Source organism: Podarcis liolepis (assembly GCF_965112155.1).
Source record: "Podarcis liolepis genome assembly, chromosome: 12".
Lineage (NCBI taxonomy): Eukaryota > Metazoa > Chordata > Lepidosauria > Squamata > Lacertidae > Podarcis > Podarcis liolepis.
In genome coordinates, this window is record NC_139563.1 from 1,628,597 (window position 1) to 1,655,845 (window position 27,249).

Genomic DNA, 27,249 nt, shown 5'->3' on the forward strand with positions numbered 1-27,249 from the left:
TGCCTGGAAAGCACAAGACAAGTAGAAGTTTGGACAAGACCAAAGTGTCCTGGTGGGGCTCTGCTTGGCCACAGTAGTTCCCCCAAGGCCTCTCTTTTGGTTAATGCAAAATAACAAGGGCAGTTGTATTAAAGGCACATATTACATTGCGGGACTGACACGTAGTGGATATTTTAAATGTTGTGTTCTTAAGGTCCCTCCAGACATTTCTGTTGCTCTGAACTGTAGGATGAAGCCTGTATCAGCTCTGGAGAAAGAAGCAGGTTTCCGTGAAATGCTGATCTGGGGGACCGGTTCCTGGAACCTCTCGATTTTCTTCCTCATCTGAGCAGATTTTGCAAAGGTATTTATTTTCATTATTGTACAAGGCACACTGGAAAGGGGATGTGGCCTCTGCGACCGAGTTATTCTGAATCTGAATCTGAAAGGGGTGGTGATGCTCACAGGCGTTCAGAGGGGCTAATGTGGAGCAAGGGTCTGAAAGAGGAAGTCGTCCTTCTTGCAAACTGTAAATGCAGCGTCTCCTTTTGCAACGGTTAGGATTGTCCGTTCACGTGGAGCATCACAGGAGTATCTGTGGATGGATGAATGCCTGGGCCTAGGAGGAGTGTTCCTGGTTTCCCTAAATGTGGCAGTTGTGAGGCTATTCTGAACAAAGTCCTTGGACACAAGAGATGCTTCCAGATGTCTGCCAGTCACACATTTTCTTCAGCAGTGGCAGCGCATGAGGTGGGGTGGGAGCAGAAGTGGTCTCCTCCAGGCAAGGTGGGGAGCAGGGGGTGGCTTGCCAGTGCCACTTCACCCCGCCCTAACCTGAGCATGGTGCCCACCCCCAAAATGGCACAGTTGATGCTCCCCACCCCATCACTCCTGCCATGACACTGTACAGTTTGGGGGTACGATTTTTGGGTGAGTTCTGGCTGTTTAATTCTCAACATATTTAGAGTGCACTGGACTATATAGATTCATTTTAAATTGGTTTCTGACCCAGACTTGGCATGGTCAGATATGGTCACTCTGCTGGTTGGCTAAGGCTTGGAGGAGGAATATGATGGTCTTAGTTCTCCTGGACCTTTCAGTAGCTTCTGAACGGGCTGCCTGGGGTGGGACTCCAGGGGCAGTGTGTTTGAGTGCTTCCATCATATAAATATGAACTCAAATATTGCAAAATGCCATAGCATTCCAGCAATGAAACCTAAGCTCTATGTGTAGGCAGCGCTGCACCCCTGGAGCTTCACACTTCTCAGATAAGTGGAGTCAATGTAAGATGGCGGGGTCACAAAAAACGTATGGCAGCCCTAAGCAATTGGCACCCTAACCCATGGAGTCACGGGGCCACCCAAAACCCAACGTCATTCGATTCACAGTACAAGACATTTACAAAAGGTCTGTGATAGCTTTTCACAGCAAAAACCCATGCTTTGCAGCACCCCAAAAATGGAGCAATCAGCACCATAAGTCGGGGGGGGGGGTGTCACGAGGTTGCTGAAAACCCGACATCATCCAATTCACTCCGAAGTGGAGCCAAACACCAACGAAAGGTCTGCAGCAGTGTTTTGTGGCGAACACCCCATGTTTTGCAGTGCCCCACAAACAGAGCACTCGGCCTGTGGCAGAGTGGGCATTGCTCTCTTTGTGGGGTGTTGCAAACCATGGGGGTTTCGCTGCAAAACCTTTTCCAAAGTTTGGCACCAGTTTGGAGTGAATCAGAGAACGCTGGGTTTTTAGTGACCTTTTGACCCGCCCCCCCGCCCCGTTTGAGGGACTATTGCTCTGTTGGTGGGGTGCTACAAAATGCAGGGGTTTTGCTGCAAGACACTGCAAAATGTTTGCCAAAGTTTGGTGCCAGTTTAGAGTGAATTGGACAGTGTTGGGTTTTTGGTGAGCTTTTGACCCCCAGCTTAGAGTGTGTATCACTCTTTTTGTGGGGCATAGCAAACCACAGGGTTTTCACTGCAAAACGTTTGCCAAAGTTTGATGCTTGTTTGGCGTGAATTGGACAATGTTGTGTTTTGGGGCATTAACTACAAACCCAGGTTAACTGTATCAATTAATTGGTTTGTAAGGTAAAGGTAAAGGACCCCTGACAGTTAAGTCCAGTCACGAACGATTCTGTGGTTGCGGTGTTCATCTCGCTTTACTGGCTGAGGGAGCTGACGTTTGTCTGCTTTTGCAGACAGTTTTTCTGGGTCATGTGGCCAGCATGACTAAGCCGCTTCTGGCGAACCAGAGCAGCGCACGGAAACACCGTTTACCTTCCCACCGGAGCGGTACCTATTTATCTATTTGCACTTTGATGTGTTTTCAAACTGCTAGGTTGGCAGGAGCTGGGACCGAGCAACGGGAACTCACCCTGTTGCAGGGATTCGAACCACCAACCTTCTGATTGGCAAGCCCACAGCGTGTGGGGCACTGCAAAATGCTGCAAAACAGCTGCAAAACTTTGGCGCTGGTTTAGAGGGGATCCCAGATTTTGGAGTTTGCAGTTAATGTAGCTGAGCCATTGCCATGATTGAACAATTTAAACGGCAAGTTCGCAAGATAAGAACTGGAGTATTGCTAGTTTATAATATGTGGTGTGTGTGTGTCCAGAAGACAACATTCATGTTTACATCACATTAATACATGAAAAGGATATTGTGGCTGTTACGGAAATTGGGGAGGGGGCACATCTTTAAAGTTGTTAAATGTTACAAATATTATGCATAAATGTATCCTTTTAACTTGACAGCTCAGGGAAGTTACCTAGCTTTAAAAATCATATAAAATCAACTCCTTTGCCAGTTTCCTTCATTCCACCGCCAATTTGCTTCATTGGCCAAGGACTTGGAAACCACTCGGTCCCCGCCATAATCCCTCAAGCGGGAGGTCACGTACTCACAGGAAGGTACTCATAGGTGTCAATCGCTGGGCAAAGGCACTCCTACGGACTTGCCCAGGTGGCAGACTATGCAAACCAAAGTTCTAATGTCCTCTTGTAGTAGGTGCTTAGAATGTTTTTCCCAATACATAACCTGTATCCGCCTGTTGCCCCAACACATTCCTCCTATGTTCATCATGTATAACCCTCCCCTTTTCTGATGTAGCAGTGATGTAGCGATGATGCTTAATGAACTGTATGTTGGGATAAGATAGAATTTTTTTAAAGTCCTTGTGACCCCATCCTCGGGGTTCAAAATTCCTGTTTGAACCTGTTGTGCAATAAACTTTGGTCTACAGCTATTTGCTTTGGTTGGTGGCTGGACTCCTTCCTTTATTCCGCAGGGACCTGCGGGCTCGGCCCGACGAGCTGGGTGACTGAGCAGCCTCGCACCTAGATTTTTTCGTAACAGTGGCATACAATGAGCTATGAAAATGAAGTCCTGTTTATACTGAAAATGAAATACCTGCACCAAATGAAGGAAATGGTGAAGCTGACATACAAAGCACTTTGTATTGTTCCAAAAGTTGGGTGCCACCCCCACTCTCTGCAGGATTCCAGGGCTTCCCAGGACTCACCCTGGGTCTGTGTTCCTTTGGAGAATTGAGACACGGCGGAGACTGTCGTAGCTTTAAATATATGCTTTATTCACCTATTTACACCTTCAGTCTGCCTGGAGGGAGTCCAGATCTTACAGCATGGTCTTTTCCAGAGGGGATTGTCCCTCAGAGCAGTGCAGCCCTGGAGTCCAAGGCATCTCTCTCAGCTAGCCTGCGGACATCCTGCCCAAGATGGAGCCCAGTCTTTTCTCCCCCTTCTTCTTCCCAGCACCCCTTGGTAAAAGCTCTCTCTTCCTGTCACTTCAAACCCACACCCCATCACCATGACAACCTCTCTCTGCTCAGACCCAGGCTCTCAGGTGGTCCATCAACTCCTTTTGTCATGTTAATGCCTTTGCTCACTAACAGCTCTAGCTTCCAATCTGGGGCTAGAATCTCACCCAATAGTCTCCATACAATGGTTTGGAAGAGGGGTGGTGAAGTCTTAAAAGTCCCAGTTCAGTCCCACTGCCTTCACTCTTGTAAGTTCATTGTTACATGTTAAAGAAAAAGAAAGAGAGTTTGGTTGCTTGTTCAGCTTGTTTTATCCTTCAGTACCTTGCCCAATCCCTAGAGAGATAAAAAGAGAGAGAGTTTATATATTGATGTTTTCCATCATTTCACAGTCAATCTCCACCCTATCTTTACTTGCCTTCAATTTACTCTTCAAAATACTTAACACAGTATTTTGCCATCTTTCCCCCATCCTCTCCCAATAAATCAAATCCCATACACGTATTTTAAAAAGTTTGTTTGCTGACACAAACACCCCTGGAGCCAACCTTCTAACCTTTGGCAGCATCAATCCCATCTTGAGGGGCTAACTGGTGAAAAGAGCAAAGAGAGAGAAACAGAAAGTAGCTACGGTATTTGGTTTCTCAATGCAAGTAAATGGGAGTACCAAAGATTCAAATTTCTGATTCAGAGGATCAAAACAATTTGGTTCTCAATCAATTCAGTCCAAATTGTGGCCTGGGCTGAACTGCCAACTTGGGTGTTGAACTGGATTTGGGGTGGGGTGGGGCTTGAACAGCCCTAAACACTGATTGAGAAGCATTTTATTTACAGCAACAGAAAAATGGAGAACCTGTAGCAGTATTTGTTAAAAAGGGTTTCACAATCCCCCATGTGCACACCCACAACATGATGTGACTAACACTCAAGAGGACCTGAACTCACTGCTGATAGCCAAGAGTCCGTCTGCAACAATATACATTAATAATAATAATAATAATAATAATAATAATAATAATAATAATAATAATAATTATTATTATTTTTATTTATACCCCACCCTCCCCAGCCAAGGCCGGGCTCAGAGCGGCTTACAAGCAATAATAAAAACAAGTTGAATGATTACAACTTAAAAACAAAATTAAAATACAGCATTAAAATATTGAAACATTAAAATATTAAAATGTAGCCTCATCGCAGGAGGAGAAGGAAAAGAAAAAAGAAAGGGAGGGAGGGAATCAAATTGGCTTGAAAAGGCCCTGGCTCTGGTTGAAGCCAATCTAACTTCCTTAGGGCCCGGGACCACTAGGGTGTTGCTATTTACAGACCTTGAGGCTCTCCGTGGGGTATACCGGGAGAGGCGGTCCTGTAGGTACAAGGGTCCTAGGCCGTGATGGGCTTTAAAGGTCAAAAGCAGCACCTTAAATCTGACCCTGTACTCCACCGGGAGCCAGTGCAGCTTGAAAAGCACTGGAGGAATATAGTCCCATGGCAGAGACCTCGTGAGGAGCCTCGCTGCAGCATTCTGCACCCTCTGGAGTTTCTGGGACAGCTTCAAGGGCAGCTCCGCGTAGAGCGAATTACAGTAGTCAAGCCTGGAGGTGACCGTCGCAAGGATCACTGTGGCCAGGTCGGGGCGGGAAAGGTAAGGGACCAACTGCTTGATGCGGCGAAGGTGGGAAAATGTCGCCTTGGCTGTTGCTATAACCTGCGCCTCCATGGAAAGGGAGGCGTCAAGGATTACACCCAAACTCTTAACAGAAGGCACTGGCACTAATTGGGCCCCCGCAAGAGAAGGGAGTTGGTCCCTCATCCCCATGCCATCCCGACCCAGCCATAGGACCTCTGTCTTCGAAGGATTTAGTAACAATCGGCTCCCATGAAACTATCCAGCCACAACTTCCAAGCATCTGGTCAGTGTGTCCGGGGCCGAGTTGGTGTGGCCATCCATCAGCAGATAGAGCTGAGTGTCATCAGCATATTGGTTTTAAAATTAATATTTTAACGTATAAAAGAATTGTCCAGTAGCACCTTAGAGACCAACTAGGTTTGTTCTTGGTATAAGGTTTCATGTGCATGCATACTTCTTCAGATACACTGAAATGGAAGTTATAGTGGGAGGGTGGGGTGGGGTTTTTCTCAGGAGGGTAGTAGGAGATGGGTGATTGACTCAATGGGTATGGTAAACCTGTTAACAATTGCAATTAGTCCTACAGGAAAAAGCAATGGATAGTATGCAGATGATTAGCATATATAATGAGACAGGAATCCAATACAGTGGTACCTTGGTTTGCAACCACTTTGGATTACAACCGCTTTGGATTACAACCATGTCAAACCTGGAAGTGTGTGTCTCTTTTTTGGATTACAACCAATTTTTTTTGGATTACAACCAATTTTGGGGGGAAGGCCCCATTGGCGAAAGTGTGCCTTGGGTTACAACCTGTTTTTATTTACAACCGGACCTCTGGAACAATTATGGTTGTAAACCAAGGTACTACTGTATCTCTGTTAAGACCAGGTCTCTACACGGTTTTCTGTTTAGTGATACTGAAAACTATGGAGAGACCTGGTCTTAATAGAGATACTGGATTCCTGTCTCATGCATACTATCCCTTGCTTTTTTCGTGTGCATGCACACGAAAGCTTATAGCAAGAACAAACTTAGTTGGTCTCTAAGGCACTACTGCACAATTTTAATTTTTTTATATGTTTCGACTGCGTCAGACCAACCTTCCTGAATCTAGAACCATTCATATTTTATTTATACCTGTCCCGGTGCAATGTGCATCAAAAGCAAACAAACTTCCTAAATCTGGTCTGCAGGGCAGAACGCCTTTCCATTTCACTGTCTTTGTACAGATCCTCCTCCTCCAGCAGCAGAGGCTCCTTGCTTGCAGTGTTTTCTCTTAGCTCAGCCGATTCCCTCACTTCCTTTAGCAGCTGGATTCTCTCTTGGTATCCAGGCTTCAGATCCTGCTCTTCTGAAATGATGAGCAGGTCAATGTATTCTTGAGTGGAGAGCGGGTTGGGCTTCAACCCAATTTGATGCAAGCGCTGGAGGCTTTGGGATGATTTCTGGATGAGGTCTTCTAAGGCTTGCTTAGCCTCTTTGTATTCCTGGTTGAGATTTCCAAGCACCTTCTCTGGGGTCATCGTCTCTCCAGAGGCGTCTGCATACTTTTGCTTCAACTCATCATAGGACTTAATCTCTTTTGTTACTTTATATTCAAACAGGTATTTCTGATTGCAGTGCATGTTCCACACGCAGCGGCCAGGACAGACATTGCATTTTCCCGTATTTGCATTGATAGCTACACAACGGCACTTGCCCTTATCTCTCCGGATCGGGCAAGGATAATGGCAGGTGTAGTGACAGTTCATGCAATTGGTTGTGAATCTTCCAGCGGCAGAGATGTCTTCCTTCTGTGGCACAGATTTTTCTACTTCAAACTCAAAGTTAATGTTGGCTGCCATCTCAGACTTGTGTTCATCCAGAGCTTGCTTCGTCTTCCTCAACTCTTCCAGCTTTCCAAGGGCAGCTCTGATTTGGGGCTGCAACCCTTCCGTGATGGCTTCTAGCTCCTTCCGTTCCCTGAGCACTTCCTTCGACAGAGTTAAACTTTCACTGTCTAGTAAGCTTAACGTGTCAAAAAATCTCTTCATGCTTGCAGTGCTCATTTTCCAGAACTTGTCGTTAGGACTTAGGTTCCCTTCATTCTCTTCAGAATTGTTGGCAAAGAGAGCTGAATTGTTGAATTTGAAGTGAACTGGGCTACCCCTGGCATCTTTAATGCATGGCACATTCTCCTTCTTCATGGCTTCCAAAACAGGAAGAGAATGTCCATCTGCAAAGGTGATCAGGATCTGGATGTTGTTCCTTATATCTGTCCCAAAAATGGAGAGCACAGAGTCAAAGACGTATTTCTGGGCACGAGTTAAGGCAGCACTGGAGGCCTGAAGTACAATACAGATGACATCGACATGATCCGTTCCTCCTGGGGTGGAGAAAAACTCCCGGATCTGCTTTGTTATCCGTTTGTACTGCTTCCTACCTCCCATGTCTCCAAATCCTGGAGTGTCAATGAAAGTGAGAGAATAAGGGACTTCAAAACCTTTTTGGTGGTGCACTACATAGGCGGTCACTTCTGAGGACTGACTTCCAGCCTGAATGAGTTTGAATCGGAAATCATCTTCCCATTGCACACCCAGGATATGATTGATCATGGCATTGACAAGAGTGGTTTTCCCTGACCCTGTTGCCCCCATCATCACGATTACTTTGTTGGGGACCTGCATGTTCTCTTTTCCTAGCTGATACATTTGGACGGGGGCCGATCGATCTGAGGTGGCCTCCAGGGGAAGTACATACACGGATGGTTGCCCATCTTCCACCAGGGTGCTTTCCTGGAGGTATTTTCGAGCTAGTATATTTGCCCCTTCTTCTTCTTCTTCCATTGCTGTGGAAATCTCAGTCTCTTCACTGGGCTCACTCTCAGCCCCATCAAAACATACAGCTGAGACTATGAGTCTGTAGGTTCTGTGAGGCTTCAGTCCATCCAGCTGGCAGGACTCTGTTCTTGCCCCTGTTCTTTTTTCATTCCATTTGTCCTTATCGCCCACCAGCCCCCTGTACTCCACTTTGTACTCCTTTATATCAGCTCCAATGACCTTTGGCCTCTCCCAGACAAGACTGATTTTGGAAGACTCTACAGTTCTCTCTCTTGGTTTCCCAGGAGGGCTGGTAGGAAGTGTCTTTACAGATCTACTCAAATCACTAGTCTCACTAAGTCCTGGTTTGCTCCTAGCAGTGTATCGAAACTGGTATTCTGAGTCTGGCCTCAACCCTTTCACGTGGAATGTCTCCTGACTGTTGTCTGTATTCACAATCTGCCAGTTTCCTTCTCCTGCAATCTTGTATTCTACCTGATAGCTGGAGATTGAAGTCCTCCCATACTCAGCTGGTTGAAATGTCAGCTGCACATGGTCATGTCCAATTCGGCCAACCAGGGGAGGGAGAGGTTTTGAGGGCAGCTCAAAGTTGCTGTTGACCATCTCCCCATCTTCATAGAGGTAAATGGAAGCTCCTGGGTTGTCCTGATCTGGGACAGAAGCCACAAGATACCGGGTCTTCCCATTGGATTCATTGACCTGGGCAAAATCCATAATAGATTTGGCAGCTTTCCGAGCTTTTTGGGTTCTCTCTCTTTGCTCAAACCAGGCTTTCCAATGCTCTGTCTGTCCTCTTGCTGGTTTCTGAAGCCATTGTTGTAAGCTGGCTAAAAACGGTTCCTCGTCATGTAAAGAATTGAAGGTAAATGTGAGAACAAACTCATTTGCAGGGCTTAGCACTATTTCTTCCAGTTTGTTCTTGGAGGAGATGACTTCCATCCCATGTAGAATATTAAGGTAAGAGTTCACCAAAATAATCTCTCGTTCCTTGGCATCCAGAAACTCGTTGAGTCTTTGGCTGTTGAAGGGAGACTGGTTAATGGAAATGAAGATCTCCACCAGTGCTTGTTCCATTTTACCCCCTCCTCTGATAGAAGGCAGGATTCCTGCCAGGTGTTTCTGGAAAGTCTGCCTGTGCTGCTTGCACAAATCCTTGAATCTCTTGATTTTCATCTTTATTTCTGGGAAGATGTTCACAATGTGGGTGTTTGTCAAGTCATTGCATCTCATCCTGATTTCATTCAGTTGCTCCATGATGGCTTGACTATCAAAGACCAGGGCCAAGCTGATCTCACGCACCATCTTAGCTGCTTGGGAATCCAGCTTGGTCAGTGGGTACAGCCAAACGGTTACAGGAACAGCCCTCTCCCCGTCCTTCCCCAGCATTGCAGGAAGGATGGCGTATGCTTGCATGGCATCTTGGAAAGTCACTGGATTCCTCTCCAGAACAAAATCTCCATGGAATTTGCAGCGGAACTTCTCAGTGTAGTTCCTCTCCCTCTCTGTTGTTTTGAAGGCCAGTTTCCCTTCAGCAGAGACTATAAAGAGCTGGATTGCACCTCGGAGTTCTGCTTCTATCTCTTTTACAGACTCAGAAGAAGAGACTTCTCGGTCAAATACAAAAAAAGCCTGGGCTCCATACAAGATGGCAGTGACAACGTGGGTAGCCATGCCATGCTCAAATACAGATGGGTAAGAGATGTTTTGGATTCCCAAATGGCTCATCGTCAGTTGAGCATATTTCGTGGTAGCTTTGTACTGCAGAGTGACTCTGGTCTGTTGCCCAAACTTTTTGGTGTCTTCAAGGAATTTGCCTGATCCTTCCACTTCAACCAGTCCCCCCAGAAAACTGACTCTGAGTGATGCCGAGGCATTGAGGGCAGAGGTCTTATCTTCAATAGAATCAGAAGCAATGATCTCAATTTCAGTCTTGGGCTGCCTTTGGATACTCAAGTCCTTCCGAAGTGAGTCTGGGTCCCAAAGGGTGACCCCTTGAATGAAGCAGAAAAACAAACACACAAGGCTTTAGTTATGCTCAGATAAATGAACAGCACTGCTGCCTGAAATGCTTAGGATGTATGGGGAAACAACAGGTATTAATTGTGGTAGAATAAAGCCACCATTGTCCATGGTCAGTACACTAATTCTTTGGTCTCAGTTTCACCCCAAGTCAAACAGCTTTGCACCTTTTCTAAAGCATTGTGCAAAGGCTTAAAAATTGTTTTACTAGAGATGATAGTAGGAGGCATGTGAACCCTGTAGATGATGGTGCTTCCCTGTGGACACCTTCAACTGTCACAATTTTTATTTTATTTTTTGTTTCTCTTCAGCATAGGAAACTCATTTTCTGTGTCCCATGCTGATTTGCTAAAGCCCCCAAGAATGTCCTCTTGGTGAGACCATTTGTGAATTATGTGCCACAGGAATCTATATGCTTTCTGATATTCTTAAAGAATATCACAATTAAGTGCTTTAAGAACTCAAGTGGATGCTATCCTGACCTGATTTGTCACCACAACCTGTCTCATTTCCTCTCAAACTCTCTTCCTGAGTACGTTAGTTCAGGCACTGGGATTGGCCCTCAGTCTTCTGTCATGAAGACAGATGGAAATAATTCATTCAGCTTCTCCTCAATCTCCTTATACTCCATTAGCAGTCCTTTGACTCCCTTGTCATCAAAGTGTCCAACCTCCTCCATAGATGGCCTCCTGCTACAAAGGTATTTAAAGAACTTCCTGTTGCTGGTTTTAATGTTTTTCATAATGTACCGTATTTTCTGCTCTATAAGACTTTTCCCCTCCTAAAAAGTAAGGGGAATGTGTGTGCGTCTTATGGAGCGAATGCAGGCTGCACAGCCATTACAGAAGCCAGAACAGCAAGAGGGATCGCTGCTTTCACTGCGCAACGATCCCTCTTGCTGTTCTGGCTTCTGAGATTCAGAATATTTTTTTTCTTGTTTTCCTCCTCCAAAAACTAGGCGCGTCTTGTGGTCTGATGCGTCTTATAGAGCGAAAAATACGGTACTCCCCTGTCAGGGAACTGACATCGGAGCTAGAGGCGGAGGGAAGGCTCTCAAATGATGCTGGAGAAGGGCCCAGCAGGGAGAGAGGCAGCTCAACAGATGGGGAAGCAAATCAGCGCAACACCAGGGATAAAGGGGGGCAGATGGGGGAATCGGCGAGAGGGCTCCAGGACTCTTCACCGGACACCAGCAGGGAGAGAATGGGCCCTCCGCTACCCACGCCCTCCCTGCGCAGAAGACTTCCGCGCAGGGAGAGTAGGAGGAGACTTGGCGTCAAACAGCTTTTATGTTGGAAAAGGTTTAAGAAACGCCCACTGACGGATTCTGCTAGCGACTGAGGCAGCCACGAAGTGAAGGGCTGTCCAGACAGAAAGGTTTAACCAGGCAACATAGCCAGGGGAGGCGGCAACTTACGCACGAGCAACCCATACTCATTACATCCCCCAATTCTTTTTAAGCATCTCTTAATTTTTGCTTGCATTCCTTTGTCAAAGTTTCTATCCCTTTTTCTTCTATTTTGGATATGAGTTCCATTTTCTGGAGGAAGCTTTCTTGCTTCTAACAGAGTCCATCAGTAATGATACCTTTTTGACAAAGGGCTCACTAACCCAGCCCTGTATCATATAACCAATAATTCTTCCCTATTCTGGAAGAAGCTGAAGTCATCTCCCTTGGAGTCTTTGCGTAAGTGTGTTTCATTTTGAGTGCCATGTTCCATCCCAGACATGGCAACCAAAGTGATCTCCCCATTGGCTTTACCTGGGATGAGGGCATCTTTGCGGCAGTCATACAGCATCCCAAGCTGAAATGGGCGGCCCAACGCTGGTATTTCAACCGCTCCATCTGAAATGGCCATGGCTTCGGTCCAAATCACTCTCCCTTCTCCCTTTGCCTCCCTGCAAGAAACAAGAGATGTGAAGGAGGCAGGACAGATTTTAACGGATGTGGAGTGTGAGAGGACAAAGGGAGGAACTAGTGATGCCATCGAAAGAAGAATGCCTGCCACACACAAAAAGATAAAACAAATAAACAAACAATATACTTAAACACACCAGCAATGGCACTGCTTCCAGGAAGGTCAGTGAAATGCTGCTTCAGCTGGAAGTGCTGAGGGACGTAGCAGGCACACCCAGAGCACAGGGGAAGAATCTGAGAATCAGCCGCCCCCTCTTCCTGTCTCCATTGCAGTCCTATGTTGCACTAGAAGAGGGGGTCCCCAACTCTGGTCTGTGGACCACCAGTTGCCCACAAGCTTCATTCAGGGGTCTGCAGCATCTCTGCACCACGTATTTAGATTGGTTTTTAATGGCATTTTTCACTCATTCTATTCGTTGCATTGCAATTTATTTTCCTGCAATTTGAATTCCATTGGATGAAAATTGTAATACAATAAAATGCAATACTAGGAGCTGCTGCCCCTGCTTGCGTAGATTGCCAGCTCTGCCAAACCCACACCTTCATACCCTCATTGGTGGACGAAGGTGGGGGCGGGGTAGGGGTCCACCCTGGGTGCCATTCGGGGTTGTGTGTGTGTGACATTGCAGCTGCCCCCCGGGATGCTCGCCGCTTGCTGCACACCCCCCCAACGTGTGCCACGCCCCTTTGCAGCATCACACAATGCCCCCTGGGACACGTGCCAGCCACGCCCCCAGATGTATGCCGCTCCCGGTGTCAGAGCAGGTAGCTTCGCCACTGCATACCCTCACCCTGTCACAGCTCCTTCAACCCCACCCCCCAGTTCTTTCAAGTTCCCCATATCCTTGCAGCTCCTTCAACCTCCTCATCCCCTCATAGCTCCTTGGTTTTCCTCCACCAGGGCTTATTCAGTCCTCTGTTGTGGTTGAAAGCCACCTTGTTAAACCCTGCCCTCTCTTTTGCTTTCCTCCCCCACCCTGATTTCATGCAAATCCAGGATTGTGATATATTACTAAATCCTCCTGTGGGGGCTGTGTGATGACAGCCATACCTTTTTATGTACGTAGGAAGGGAGAAAATAAAAAATAAAAATAAACGAAGGTTTGGATGGAGAAGGTTCTGAAGCAAGCAGGAGCACCCATAATTCCTCTCTCCCATCTGCTCCCTCTTTGGAGGAAGCAGGTGCTTGAGAGAGCAATCCTACCTTGATGGATTCCCAGCAAGACCCCACTCTCTCTTGTGTGTGGAAGGAGGCAAATAATGAGATCGACTGAAGGAGGGCGTTGCTGCAGATGGTGTTCCTGTAACCCTCTGAGGTGGCACAATCTTCTAATACAATTTTGAGGATTGCGTCTTTGCTCCATAAGCACAGCCAGCTCCCTCCCTCCTTGCTCCTCCAGGGAAACAGTGGGATACGAAGAAAGGGGACTCTAGCACAGCCCCTGCAACACAAGACTTGCAGCTAAATAATCCCTGAGAGGTGGCCCTCCAACTTCTGTTTAAAGACCTCCATTGAAGGACAGGCCAGCACCTTCTGAGGCCACAGTCATAGAACTGTAGACTTGGAAAGGGCCCCAGGGTTTATCTAATCCAACCTTCTGCAATGCAGGAATCACAGCTAAAGTATCTCTGACAGATGGCCATCAAAAATCTCCACCACTTTCCAAAGTAGCGTGTTGCACTGCCAAACAGCACTTTCTGTCACAAAGTTCTTCCTTAGCTATCCAACCACAGCCATTCCCTCTTTCTGGGCCAACCCTAAATCCTGGGAGGGTCCTTGCAGCCCCTCCCCAAACCTGGGATAGCCTTGCGCTGCAGCCTTCATTTGTTTGCTTGCTCTAAGTATTGTGACCTTTCAAAAGAGCCAGAGAGCATTAAGCGAGGACATTGGCGCAAGAGCCCCACCACCAAATCCCCTCTAGTATGCCAGCAGCCATGCAAAAGAAGTGGTTGCACGATAACGTCTAATATAAGGTTACCAGACGTCCCCGTTTCCCGGGGACAGTCCCCAGATTTACAAATCAGTCCCCATACAAAATCCATTGACGTTGAAAAGTGTCCCCGGATTCATTGAAAAAAATCTGGTAACCTTATTCTAATAGTTGAAATGAGTCTTACCAGAAACATGGAAATCAGATGAATCTCCCTTGCCTTAGTTGTCTTGAGCGAGCTGTGCAACTTGCCTTTGTCCCCTGTTAAGCACAAAATTCTGTTTCCGGCCCAGAGGCCACTTCTCCTTTTATCTGTTCAGGGATGCAAGTTTGCTAGTTGACAAAGATCACTTTCAAGGAGAGAAGGAAGTTGAGAGATGGTGGAGAATGTTCCCACTAGTCAGCAGTTCACCCCAAAAAGGCTCTGGAGCACATAAGCCATTGGCCTGATCCGTCAGACTCTTCTTGTGTTCTTATATATTTACAAAGGCTGTTTTGTCAATTTTTGGTTTGTAGGAAAGGTCCCATGCTAGATATATGCACACTAGTAAGGAGGGGGGGGGGAGTGGAGATTTGTAGTGAGATCCTGCCCTATACCTTTAGACAGTGCTTTTCCTGGGGGGACGCAGGGGTACGCATACCCCTAAACATTTTGTGAATCTAAGTTTGGCCTCATTGAGGGGCAGTATTTCAATATGAGTAGGAAAATGAGAGTACCCCTAACCTTTTCTTAAATAGAAAAAAGCACTGCCTATAGATCTTAGAGTGGTTCACAATGTATTAATAAGAATTGAGAAATAAATGAATAAAATCTAGATATTTAAAAATAATAAATATGTCTCACCATAGTGGGGAGGACTACCATTGTGCCTGCTCTGTCTGCTTTCTGATGGGCAACACCTAGATTTTCTCACAACAGGGATATTCCAAAAAAGAGAGAATACAGTGGAACAGGGTTGCGGACGTAACCCGTGACGGAGGCACCTCCGCAACCCACAGTGTTCGCAAGCTGAAGCGTCGTGTCTGCGCGGACACCGGTGCAATTTGGCGCTTCTGCGAAGCATGATTTAGCACTTCTATGCATGCGCGAGCGGTGAAACCTGGAAGTAACCCATTCCGGTACTTCTGGGTTTCTCACAGTCCGCAACCCGAAAACATGTAACATGAAGTATGACTGTATGAGAAAATGCGAAGGGAGGGAGGGGGAAATGTTGGAAGGCAGTGATTTGGAAGAGAACATTATACGGACAATGGAGAATTAATGGAGATACAGGAAGCTTGACTATTCACTTTAAGTCGTAGTATGTATGGGCCCTTAGATAATCTACTAGGTTGAGCACACATTGCCATTTACTCTACAGGCATAGGTAAAGCCTTGTGGATCAGGCCACTATCCCATTGAGTCCAGCTTCCTGTTATCACAGTGGCAAACCAGGTGTCTGTGGAAAACCCACAAGCGGGATTTGAGAGCAAGAACCCTATCCCTTCCTGTGCTTTCCAGCAACTGGTATTCAGCAGCATTGCAGTTTCCGTCTGTGGGGGCAGCAGAGCATCTTGCCTAGAGAGCTCAATGGACTTCTCCTCCATGAATTTATCTAATTCTCTTTCGAAGACGCCTATGTTGGTGGCCATCACTGCCTCCTCTGGGAGTGATTCAATATGAAGATGGCTGCTAGGTAAGGAAACCAATCACATCCAGAGTTGGGCAAATACTTCCATTTGCAGGAGGAAGATTAGAGCAACGAGGTTGGGGGTCACCTTGCTAAAGGTGCTTCTGTGTCACTCTGGATTGTAGGATGAAGGCTGGATCAGCTCAGGAGAAAGAGGCTACTTGCCATGACATATGGACCGGTTTCTGGAACCTCTCAACCTTCTTCCTCGTTGGAATGGATTTTGCAAAGGTATTAATTTTCATTATTGTACGAGTTCTCAAAAAGGGCACATATCTCTTGCAACCAAGTTATTCTGAAACTGAATTTGAAAGAGGTGATGATGGTCACAGATGTTCAGAGGGTCCTCTGTGACATTCCATTTGCCAATCGGATGCAGAACACAAGCAGCAGGGTGTATTGTAGGCCAGAAAGAGATTTAGCTGATACTTTGCTTTCTCACATTGAGTGAAACCCTGAAAGAGGAAGCTCTGCTTTGTGGGAGTTTCTCCTTTCAGCCTGTCCTTTTGCATGGATTATCCCCGCTGGAGGAGCATCACTGGGGTATCACTGGGATGAATGGCTGGGCCTAGGAGGTGTTACCGGAAAAGAACTGCTTCATGCTTCCTGAGGAGGAGGAGTGGCCCAGGTTTCCCTAAAGACCACCCAGGAGGACTCCCCTGCTCAGCGCCTGAGGGCCCCAGTCCTGCCACTCACCACCTGGCCCAGGACGGGGCCTGATGGGCCTATAAGAACTGCTGCTGCTGCTGGGCAGAGAGGGCTCCATTTTGTTTTGCTTTTTGTTTAAATTGCTGTTATTTTTTACCTATGTCATTTTAATCTGTGACATTAATGCTGTATTCTTAGTTTTAGATTTTGATTTATGTGGAAATTGTTTCCCATTTGGTTGTGTGTTTTTTGATGTGGTTTATTTATTGTTTATGACTTTTGAAATTATTTAAATCTTGTTATGCTGTCAGCCGCCTTGAGCATTGTTTTTTAACTGTGGAAAGGTGGCATACAAAAATGATGATGATGATGATGATGATGATGATGATAAAGGGGGTGCTTGTGAGACCATATGGAAGGCAACCATTCTTGGAGCCCATAGATCCAACTCTCAAGCCTTCGCCCAGCGGCGCATGAGGGTGGGGGGGGGGCTGGAGTGGCAACAAGGCTCTCCTGGAGACCTGGCTGCAGGGAGACGGTTGCCAGATCAGAGCCTGGGTGCTGCTGCCAACCCCGAACCCCACTGCTCTTGCCACTTCTGCCCCAACTCAACCGCTCCAAAGCAGTGGCGTAGCGTGGGGGGTGCAGGGGGGCCGGCTGCACCGGGCGCAACATCTGGGGGTTAGGGGCGCAAATCCACGGGTTAGGGGGCGCAAATTACTTGCCTTGCCCCGGGTGCTGACAACCCACGCTACGCCACTGCTCCAAAGTGCAACAAGCACCGCCCAAATGACCCCGCTTCTGCTCCCCCCACCCGAAAACAAACCCCTCACGGATGCTGCTGTTCCTTGGTGGGCAGAATATTTGAAAAAGAAAGAGATGCGCAAAGATGTCACGCGACTTTCACTTTATTAGGGTTGCCATCTTCCGAAAAGCGAACCTGCTTGCAGCGGCATTATGCGGGACGTGTCCGGGAAATTCCGGGCGTGTTGTTCCTGACATTCCTACACCGCCCTCCCCCCCGAGGATCACAGGGCCGTTTTCAGTATAAAAAACACAAAAACGTGTAACATAGTAACACACAAAAATAATAACGATTATCTCGGGGTGGGGGGAGGGCTGTCTCTTTGTCTGCCTCTCCCCGCCTGGGCGGGGCTCCCGGCTCTCCTCCCGGGAGGCGGGGGCCGCCCCCTGTCGTGCACGCGGCGGAGTCGGGAGCGCGCCGAGCCCCGCCGCGCATGCGCTCCTCCCGCTCGGCGAGCCCAGCTGCTTCCTCGGAGCTGGAGGGGCCGGGCTGGCGGGAGCGCGCCTGGGGCTGCTGCTGCCGGGGCTCTTCGGGCGGGTGAGTGGCGGGGGCGCGCGGGGGGGGGGGAGAAGCGGGCGCGTGGCCCTGCCAGCCCGGGAGGAAGAGGAGCCGGTGGTTTCCCTCCTATCCTTTGGGCCAGGAGGAGGAGGAGGAGGATGCGCACTGGGCCTCCCCTGGCCGCGCGCCTGGGCTCCCTCCTGCTCCCAGGCGCGCTCTGCGTGTGCTCAGAGGCTCAGGATCCCCCTCCCCGCAGGTGCCCGCCAGGTGTCTTTTGCCTGCAGTCCAAGGCCTCCGCTTTTGGAGAGCGCCGGCTCCAGCTTTGCGCATCCCGCCCGGAGCCTGCCTGTCTCTGTCTCCCCCGTGGTGATGGTGGGGGGTCTGGAGCCAAATCCCTGCCCCGGGCAGGGGGGGTGCAGATGTTTCGGGTCCCTGGATGCGATGCAGCCGAGAGGGGACGCGCCTGGCCGAGGGCGCGGGTGCCAGCACCTCCCTAGGCGCGCACGGGGCAGGTTGCCCGCCGAGGAGGCGGCTGCTCGCAGTTGCATGAAGGTGAAGAGGTGCGCCTTGCAGTCCCGGGAAGGAAAGGATCCAGCCTCCTGCTAGCATCCTCTCCTGGAGGAGGAATTCCCCGGGGCTCCTCCTCCTCCAGGGCGGGCTCCTTCCGGGCATTCCCTCCCGCCTCCCTCGGGGAGCTTCCCCGGGGAGGGCGCCCCACAATCGTGGCCCTGGCGGGGGGGGGGGAGGTGGGCCAAGCCTAAGCAGGCTCCGGGACAGCCAGCCGGAGAGGGAAGGCCTGCTTCCGGGAGTGCCCAGCAGACAAAGACGGGATCCCGTGTCCCACGCAAACAACCACAGTGACACCCGAGGAGGAAAGCGGCAGCAGGAGGGAGGGCTGGGGGGGGGCAACTGCCAGGGATGTTTTAGCTGAGATTCCTTCCTGATTTGGGGAGGGGGAGGACTAGGGGGTTCCCCTTCCAATTTTAGGATGCGGCTCCCTGCTCCTTGCAGAGCCATTTTCACAGCAAGCTGTTCCTCCTGTTTCTGGCCAAGCTCAGAAGGCCAGCCAAGAGGGCCCCCCAAAATAAAACATCTCTGGGTGTGTGCAATGCAAGTGGTTCCTCCCGGGCCCCTGCTCTGGAAAGGGAGAGAAGGGTGAGCTTGGTAAGGGTTAGAATGAACTGAGCTGGATTCCTAGAGAGGACAGATTAAAGATGATTGGGGGGAGGTCCTCCAGAGCAAAAGCACCTCCCTCCAAACTCCCTTCCCCCAAGGGTGTGCATGGATGTTCTCTCTCTGCTGTGCAAATTAGTGGCACCTTCTGGGATCTACTGTCTCTTCTGCCTGTGCTGTAGAGGGAAGTGACAGGCAGGTGGGGCTTGTCAACCTGTGAAGGTAGCCCATCTGGAAGAAGGAAAACTCTGACCCTAAATCTCTTCTGCCTTGCGGAATATATTTGGGAGAAGAAAAGAATATGGAGTAGACTCTGAACAAATCCAGAATCGAGTCCCTAAGACAGTTGGATGGTGCCTTGTATGCCTCCTTCTGGAAACTCCTGCAGCCAAGCTGGTTCCAAACATTCTGCTCTGCGTTCCTTTGGACCACATCAGGGAGGCCGAGAGGAGGGTCTGGGCAGCCTAGGACTGCCGTACATACTGCCCAGGCTTGTGCCCCGTAGAGGTTACTTCAGTGCTGCTAACCTAGCAGTTTGACTTCATCCCCAGAGACGCTCAGTATGGTCTCTCGAGACAGACAGATGCCAGCAACAATTACCTGTCCTTTACCCCAAGTCCCCAGGGCAGATTGCAACATTAAAACACAATATTAAAAACAGTTTAAACCACTTACCATCATGGAAAGAAGGTGGGGCCTAGCTGCTTTTTAATTGTTTTCATCATAGCCCTCACCTGCACCTCCTTTGGCCTCCCTCACTTGGCCCTCAGGGGGTTGGCCAGCAGAACAATAACAGATAGATATCTTTCCACAATAGACTATCTTGAGAACATTGGAGATTTGATGTGCTAGAAAATGAGACAGAAGCAGGAAGTGAGGGCAGGCAGGAGAGCAAGTCTTGAGGACCCCCAGGGTTAGCACTCCCACTCTAGCCTAGTGTCCACATTACACAAGATACAAATAACTCACTTGTCAATCACAGTTCTGTATTCATTCATTGACTGAAAACACTGAAATTGCCTGCACATTTTGCATAGTAACTTTCCTTCTAGGAAGGCTAGAGGATAGCTTCTCCATTTTCTTCCTTTTGTTGTTAAAGAAGGCTCAGAGTCTTGGCTGTAGTGTCGTGCGGGTCAGGTTCTTAGCAAGACTCGCCCACACTTGCTTATCTTGACCGTGTACCAATTCTGTAACAAAAACAATGCATTTGCTTTGTAGGGTTTGGCAGCAACTCTAATTAGCACAGTCAGAACTTGGAGGCTCCTGAAGGCTTCCTGGGAGCACAGATGGATGAGCAAGATTCATCTGGAACTGAAGCAGGAAAAGTCAGTGCCTTCAAAATTGGGAGCAGATTCTGGGAAAGCTCTGTGCAGAAGATCCTGGGCGAGGAGGACACTCTCTGCTCAGATGTGCAGAGCCAGCAGTTCAGGCAGTTGTGCCACCAGGAGGCTGAAGGACCCCGAGAGCTTTGCAACCGACTCTACCACCTTGACCGTCAGTGGCTAAAGCCAGAAAGGCACACGAAAGCTGAGATGCTGGACCTGGTGATCTTGGAGCAGTTCCTGGCTGTCCTTCCGCCAGAGATGGAGATCTGGGTGAGGGAATGTGGAGCGGAGACCAGTTCCCAGGCGGTGGCCCTGGCCGAAGGATTCCTCCTGAGTCAGGCAGAGGAGAGGAAGCAGGCAGAGCAGCAGGTGAGAGAGACTTTCCTCTGGATACTCCCAAGGGGGTCTGAACAGGAGGATGAATATCCCAAAATTCTCTCCTAATGGCCCCCACCTCTTCTTTGAAAGTATCCAGAGAATGATATCAGATACCCCTGAAGTTTTTGCCTCTGCCATTACTTTCCTAACCTTTCTCCTCATTCTCTGCTTTGAATCCTTGTTGCTCTTTCAGGAAAAGGATCTGTTTGCAGAAATGGGCCCGGATTCCTCTGGGGCAGAGAAGACTCAGCTGAACACCAGAGAGTTGACACTGGGTAAGGAGGAAGGAGTTTTTTCTCCGTTAGGTCTCATTTTGTGGATTTTAAAATTAATTCATGGGTTCTTTTAATCTTTTTGGGGAAGACAATTGGGGACAAGAGTCCTCAGGAAGGGAGACATTTCCCCCCACAATTAAAATATGAAATAGGTACAAACTTAAAACTGCACTCAGCAGGGGAGACATTTTCTAAGGCCTATTTCATATAATCATCGAGTTGTAGAGTTGGAAGGTACCCCAATACTATTGGTCCAAACCCCTGCAATGCAGGAATCTCTGCTAAAGCAGCCGAAGTATATATATATTTTTTAAAAAATTCCTTCCAGTAGCACCTTAGAGACCAACTAAATTTGTTATTGGTATGAGCTTTCGTGTGCATGCACACTTCTTCAGATACCACACTTCTTCAGATACCGTATCTGAAGAAGTGTGCATGCACACGAAAGCTTATACCAAGAACAAACTTAGTTGGTCTCTAAAGTGCTATTGGACAATTTTTTTATATTTTTTTATATTTCAACTGTGTCAGACCAACACGGCTACCTACCTGATGCTAAAGCATCCATGACAGATGGCCATCCAACCTCTGCTTAAAAACTTCCAAGGAAGGAGAGTCCACCACCTCTCATGGGAGTCTGTTCCACTGCTGAACCGCTCTTACTGTCAGAAAGTTTTTCCGAATGTTTAGTTGGAATCTCCTTTCTTGCAACTTGAAGCCATTGGTTTAAGTCCTACCCCCCAGAGCAGGAGAAAACAAGCACACTTCCTCCATGTGACAGCCCTTAAAGTATTTGAAAGTGGCTCTCAAATCTCTTCTCGGTCTCCTCTTTTCCAGGCTCAACATACCCAGCTCCTTCAACCGTTCCTCATCAGGCTCGGTTTCCAGACCCTTGACCATCTTGGTCTCCCTCCTCTTCCCCCCTTTCCAGTTTGTCAACATCCTTTCTTAAATTGTGGTGCCCAGAACTGGACACAGTATTCCAGGTGTGGTCTGACCAAGGCAGAAGAGAGATGGACCATGACCTCCCTTGATCTGGACACTAGACTTCTGTTGATGCAGCCTAGAATAGCATTAGCTTTTTTTGCTGCTGCATCTCACTGTTGACTCATGTTAAACTTGTGGTCCACTAAGACCCCTGGATCCTTTTCACATGTACTGCTAGTAAGTCAGGTGTCCCCCATCCTATACTTGCGCATCTGGTTCTTCCTGCCTAATTGCAGAACCTTACATTTGTCCCTATTGCTATGAGCACAACAACAGTCTGCCTTCTGAGAAATGAAATTGTCATTGAGGCAATGGAGGAATTTGTCAGACCTTACACTCGTGGCAGAGTTTGAGTCCCAGCAGATATCAGGGAAGTTAAAGTCCCCCAATATGACTATTATGGTTAGAGATGCACTGCTTCACCTCTGAGAAAAGCATTCACTAATGTCTTCCCACTTACCTTTGTCAGGTGACAGAAGGATTCCAGCAAGACCTCCGCATTCACCTTTTCATTGTGGTGGAGGGGAAACAGTGGCTGTGGAACCAGACCAGGTAGGAAGAAGGAGCATTGTGGGGAAAAGCAGCTGAGGAGTGGGGCAGCCCACTTGGGTCTAAATAAACCTCTGTCCTCCTTTTAGCTTTTGTCAAAACTGCCCTGAACATGCTATTCAAGGTTTATGTGCTGAGAATAATGAACAACTGCCTCAGTTTAACTTAACCTTCTGAATGTTGTAAGTCTTGTTTTTCAATTGTTGTAGTTTTGCTTATATATTTATCATTGGATGTTAAAATAGGTGTCTAAGCAGTTGAGAAGCCATAGAAAACAGTTGCCAGGGTTCCCTTAAGCAGTCCCATCAGCGGCACAATGGGGCTTTCCCACTGTCTCCTCCCCCTCCCTGTGCCCCCCTGTGCTCCTGGAAGTTGGCTTTAGGGCATCTGGGGGTATCCCTCCCCAGAACAGCACATGGGGAGAGGAGAAGAGAGAGGGAATCCTTGAGTCTGGCCAACTGGAATACCTGATTTGAAGAGCACAATGTGGAGTTCCACCCATTTGCACAAATATTAATACCCAACATAAAAATACACAATAAAAGAATTCTTTTAACATGTTACAACCAGCATCCATACTTAACATCTGCAGCCAAACAATCCCATTAAAACAGCTCAGCAAAGAACAGGCAGAAAACAACATAACAATGTGTAGAAGACAATCTTTATGCTGTCTGAGAGCAAGACATTTTTCTTCTTCTTTTAGGGTCTAGTATGCTTTGAAGATATAGCTGTTCATTTCACAGATGAGGAGTGGGCGTTGCTGGATCCCGACCAGAAAGCTCTGCATAAGGAAGTCATGGAGGAGAACTGTGGGATCATGAACTCTCTCAGTAAGGCTCCCTGTTGGATCATGATATCTCTTTTGGAATTCAATACGTATCTATGTAACGAACTTCCTGTATTTTGATGGAGCTCAACAGGGCCACCTATAGCACCTGCTTTTCTGACACCACCGCAGCACATTCAGAATGGAAGGCTATCTACTGTTTGGTCTGCAAATATTCTTCCATTTATTCCTTTTTAAGCAATGATTGGGCTGGTCTGAATTGCCTAGGCTTCAGAGTTGTTAGGGGAGTTGAAGAAGCTTCTGTCAGGTTTTTTTTGTTTTTGCTTTTGTCGGTTTTTGATTGAGCAAAGGGATGACTGACCTTGGAAACGGAGCAGATTTCTTGATTGGGCCAAACAAAACCCATCCCAGAAAAGAGCTAGGCTTTTCAAACGAAGGTAGTGAACCCTGTAGTAAAACCTCACATATGATTCCCTTCGATTCTTCCTCTATCACAAGTGTTCATGAGCATTGCTCAGTAGTGGTCGCCTCCATTTCTTCCTGAGGCTCTAATCTGTTTATCTGTTTGTTGCAGATGGTGATGAATTGGAAATTAAGAAGAGGGGAGACCATGACGAACTCCATCCAGTGGAGAATCCGTATGAAGTTTTGGATTCTGGAGAGAGCCTGAGTGAGAGCTCCCATTCTGCTTCCCATCAAATAAATCCCACTGGGAAGACACTCTATCAGTGCTTGGAATGTGGAAGCAGCTTCACTCGGAAGGAAAGTCTCACTTCCCATCAAAGAATTCATACAGGGGAGAAACCCTATCAGTGCTTGGAGTGTGGAAAGAGCTTCAGTCGGAACTCCCATCTTACTTCCCATCAAAGAACTCACACCGGGGAGAAACCATATCAATGCCAAGAGTGTGGAAATAGCTTCACTCGGAAGGAAAGTCTCACTTCCCATCTTAGAATTCATACAGGGGAGAAACCATATCAGTGCTTGGAATGTGGAAAGAGCTTCAGCCGGAAGGAAAATGTCACTTCCCATCAAAGAATTCATACAGGGATGAAACCATATCAATGCCTGGAATGTGGGAAGAGCTTCAGTCGGAAGAAAAGTTTCATTTCCCATCAAATAAGTCATACATGGGAGAAACCATATCAGTGCTTCGACTGTGGAAACAGCTTTAATACAAGCACAAACTTTCATAATCATGAAAGTAGTCACCTTGGGGAGAAAACATTTCAATGCCAAGAATGTGGAAAGTGCTTCACCTGGAAGAAAAGTCTCATTTCCCATCAAAGAATTCATACAGGGGAGAAACCCTATCAGTGCTTGGAATGTGGAAAGAGCTTCAGTCAGAGTGCCCATCTCACTTCCCATCAAAGATCTCACAGTGGGGAAAAACCCTATCAGTGCTTAGAATGTGGAAAGTACTTTAGCCGGAAGGAAAGTCTCACTTCCCATCAAAGAATTCATACAGGAGAGAAACCCTATCAGTGCTTGGAATGTGGAAAGAGCTTCAGTCGGAAAGAAAGTCTCACAGCCCATCAAATAATTCATACATCGGAGGAACCATATCAGTGCTTGGAATGTGGGAAGAGCTTTAATATAAGCACAAACTTCTGTCAACATCAGAGAATTCATAGTGGGGAGAAACCATATCAATGGCTGTGTACAAATTTGATTTTAGAAGACTTTAATTAGTATGAGAGTAAAGATTGCATTAGTGTATTTGTCGTTTGTCAACCCAGCAAAGAAGTGGACTTTGTCTTATAAAACACCCTGTGCCCAATATCTCTTATTCTGTGTACCCAGATCTGTGAGGTGCAAGTCATTGGCAAAGTTTTTGAATGTCCTCTCTGGGGAGAAGGTAAAGAACAATTTGGCAACACTGATGAGGCATCCCAAAATGCTGATTTTTTTTTTGAAAAGTTGACAAGCAATTCATAGTTTACAAATTTGTGGTGCTCCTGAGCACTACTTCCATCCTCAGCATGTCCGGGATGGCAGTGGTGTCAGCTTGAAGCTCTTCCTGGTATCTCCTGACCAGACACAGGACAGCTCCCAGGAGAGCCAGAGGTTTCAGGCTTCCCTCTGTGAGAAGGGTAAGTCGAGGATTCCCTTCCTGCTGTCCCCCTCCGATTATTCAAAGTACATTCTGAGAGGATGCAAGGTCAAATAATTGTTATCCACGAGGAAGAATGAGTTTTGTGTTTATTGCACTCAAAGGTGGTTGGGAGCAACAGCAAGCAAAGTTTATTTGCTTTAGCCAACCCCAGTCCTCACCTGCACACATCCGACACATGGAAAAAGGCTTAGAGTGAACCAAGATTCTGAACAACACAACTCATCCTAGTGGCAGGTGTCTGACACTTTTTCCCATGTCATGTGGACATATCAACAGATCTTGATGAATTGGAATGTTTCTATCCGTGTCTCACATATATTCCTTGAGCAGCTGTCACTGTTCTACTTCTCCCCAACGTTAACTGAGACTCAGTCACAATGGACAAGGTATTTTTGAAACCATGCTGGGCGGCTGTGTCTCGAGTCAAGGCCTTGTGGTGACCCTCTCCACATAAGTCTGGTGCCCCACAGATTATTGGTTCTCATGCTCTTGCTCTTCACAAGAATGGGAAACGATACTGTCCAATGTATAACTTTGTCCATGTGTATTCTGTCTTCCAACCTATCACCTGCAGTCCTTCCCCATAGCTGTTCTTGAATGTGACTGTACTGTAACATTAAAATATTGTTCCATGCCACCCCAGGCTCCACAGCAGTGTGAGATTCCAGTGGTCTAGGCATTTGCCGAGGTTCCTGTTTCCTTTGGAAATGAGGCACTTCAGAGACAGTGGTTTATTTCATAAACTCATAGAGTTGTAGAGTTGGAAGGGACCCCCTAGAGTAATCTAGTCCAACCCCCTGCAATGCAGGAATCTCAGCTAAAGCATCCGTTTACATTTAACCACTTCCAGTGTCTTTATTAAGGCTTTGACTACGTTTCCTGTTCATTAAATGTCTCCCAATACCCTTTTCCATCCGTCTTCAAAACCATTCAACTTTAATCCCAATTGCCCTGTCTAGCCGATTCTCTTTTCAGGCACACGGTGACCACCATAGAGCCCATAACAATTTATTCTTTTCCGTGTTCTGGAACGGACATTCACTACATGCAGTCCCTAAAAGCAGCTAGTTCTGTACTGTAAAGGGCAGGTAGAGACCTTTTCAGTTTACCTAGGCCATAAACCAAAAAGTAAATGGAATAATCAAAATGAAATTATTGTTTTCTCCAACACACACACACACACACACACACACACACACACACCTCTGACCAGAAAACCCTAACCGGTTGTAGGGTGGGATGTATTTACACCGATGAAAGGAAATCTCTCCCTTTCTGGGAAAGGCTCTGACTGGGGAGAAACCTTCCTTACAACTGGCCTTGACCGGCTGTGAACTTGCGGTGTACTAGGTTATAAAGTTCTCAAGCCCTCCTTGTCTGTCCCAGGATCCTTCGAAGACCATGAAATCCCCGAAGACTCCTGGCAAACCCTGCTCTCAGAGCGAGTTGGCGTTCTTGTCAGGATAGGATCACTTCTTCCCTGAAATTCCTCTCTGCCTCTTGACCTTCACTGTTCCCTTTTGGACTCCTGCTTAAAATATGCTTTTCAGGCAAGCATTTCTGGACACATAGATGTTGATGTGTTTTAGTCTTGTACTGTTAATGTTTTTACTGTTTTTGAATTTTATTTAGCTGTTTAATTTAAATGATTTGTTTTTAACTGTTTGTAATAGATAATTTTAACATTTCCAATAAACTGCTGAGATGTTTTATTACCATCAAGTAGCATATACATTTTATTAAATAAAAATAAATTAATCCCACCCACCATGTTCTTACTATCATGGCTTTCTGCAAAGAAATGGGGTTCGTGACATATATACGGTAATCATGTTGGGCCAGAAAACCCCCCCAATTCTCCCATCACATTGTGGATGCTGCCTAGACGCGGAGGTGCTTTCTATTTATTTCTTTAAAAAAAATGGAGGTGGGGGCACACTTCAGAATCTTCATGGGGATATT

At 47.3% G+C, this 27,249-nt stretch overlaps 2 protein-coding genes across 8 annotated transcripts; one reads left to right on the forward strand and one right to left on the reverse strand.

Annotated features, from left to right (window-relative positions):
* Positions 1-39: 39 nt before the first annotated feature.
* Positions 40-27,050, forward strand: LOC310689355 (uncharacterized protein). 3 transcript variants are annotated; one of them, XM_083466976.1, is made up of 7 exons: positions 40-343; positions 15,869-15,974; positions 20,086-20,561; positions 20,764-20,845; positions 22,302-22,384; positions 23,088-23,214; positions 23,746-27,050. In XM_083466976.1, exons 3-7 carry the CDS (start codon positions 20,154-20,156, stop codon positions 24,861-24,863), a joined length of 1,818 nt encoding a protein of 605 aa, XP_083323102.1. In that variant the 5' UTR covers positions 40-343; positions 15,869-15,974; positions 20,086-20,153; the 3' UTR covers positions 24,864-27,050. The 3 variants fall into 3 exon arrangements, with proteins under 3 accessions (XP_083323102.1, XP_083323103.1, XP_083323104.1); XM_083466977.1 differs by lacking the exons at positions 40-343; positions 15,869-15,974 and adding an exon at positions 17,604-17,733; XM_083466978.1 differs by lacking the exons at positions 40-343; positions 15,869-15,974 and adding an exon at positions 17,808-19,557.
* Positions 3,547-14,359, reverse strand: LOC310689230 (uncharacterized protein). Of its 5 annotated transcripts, none has more exons than XM_083466637.1 (4): positions 14,261-14,359; positions 11,987-12,123; positions 6,524-10,196; positions 3,547-4,089 (listed from the first exon to the last, which is right to left on the reverse strand). In XM_083466637.1, exons 2-3 carry the CDS (start codon positions 12,081-12,083, stop codon positions 6,544-6,546), a joined length of 3,750 nt encoding a protein of 1,249 aa, XP_083322763.1. In that variant the 5' UTR covers positions 12,084-12,123; positions 14,261-14,359; the 3' UTR covers positions 3,547-4,089; positions 6,524-6,543. The 5 variants fall into 5 exon arrangements, 4 of the variants coding, with proteins under 4 accessions (XP_083322763.1, XP_083322762.1, XP_083322761.1 ...); XM_083466636.1 differs by having other exon boundaries at positions 11,987-12,226; positions 14,261-14,334; XM_083466635.1 differs by lacking the exon at positions 14,261-14,359 and having other exon boundaries at positions 11,987-12,688.
* Positions 27,051-27,249: the final 199 nt, after the last annotated feature.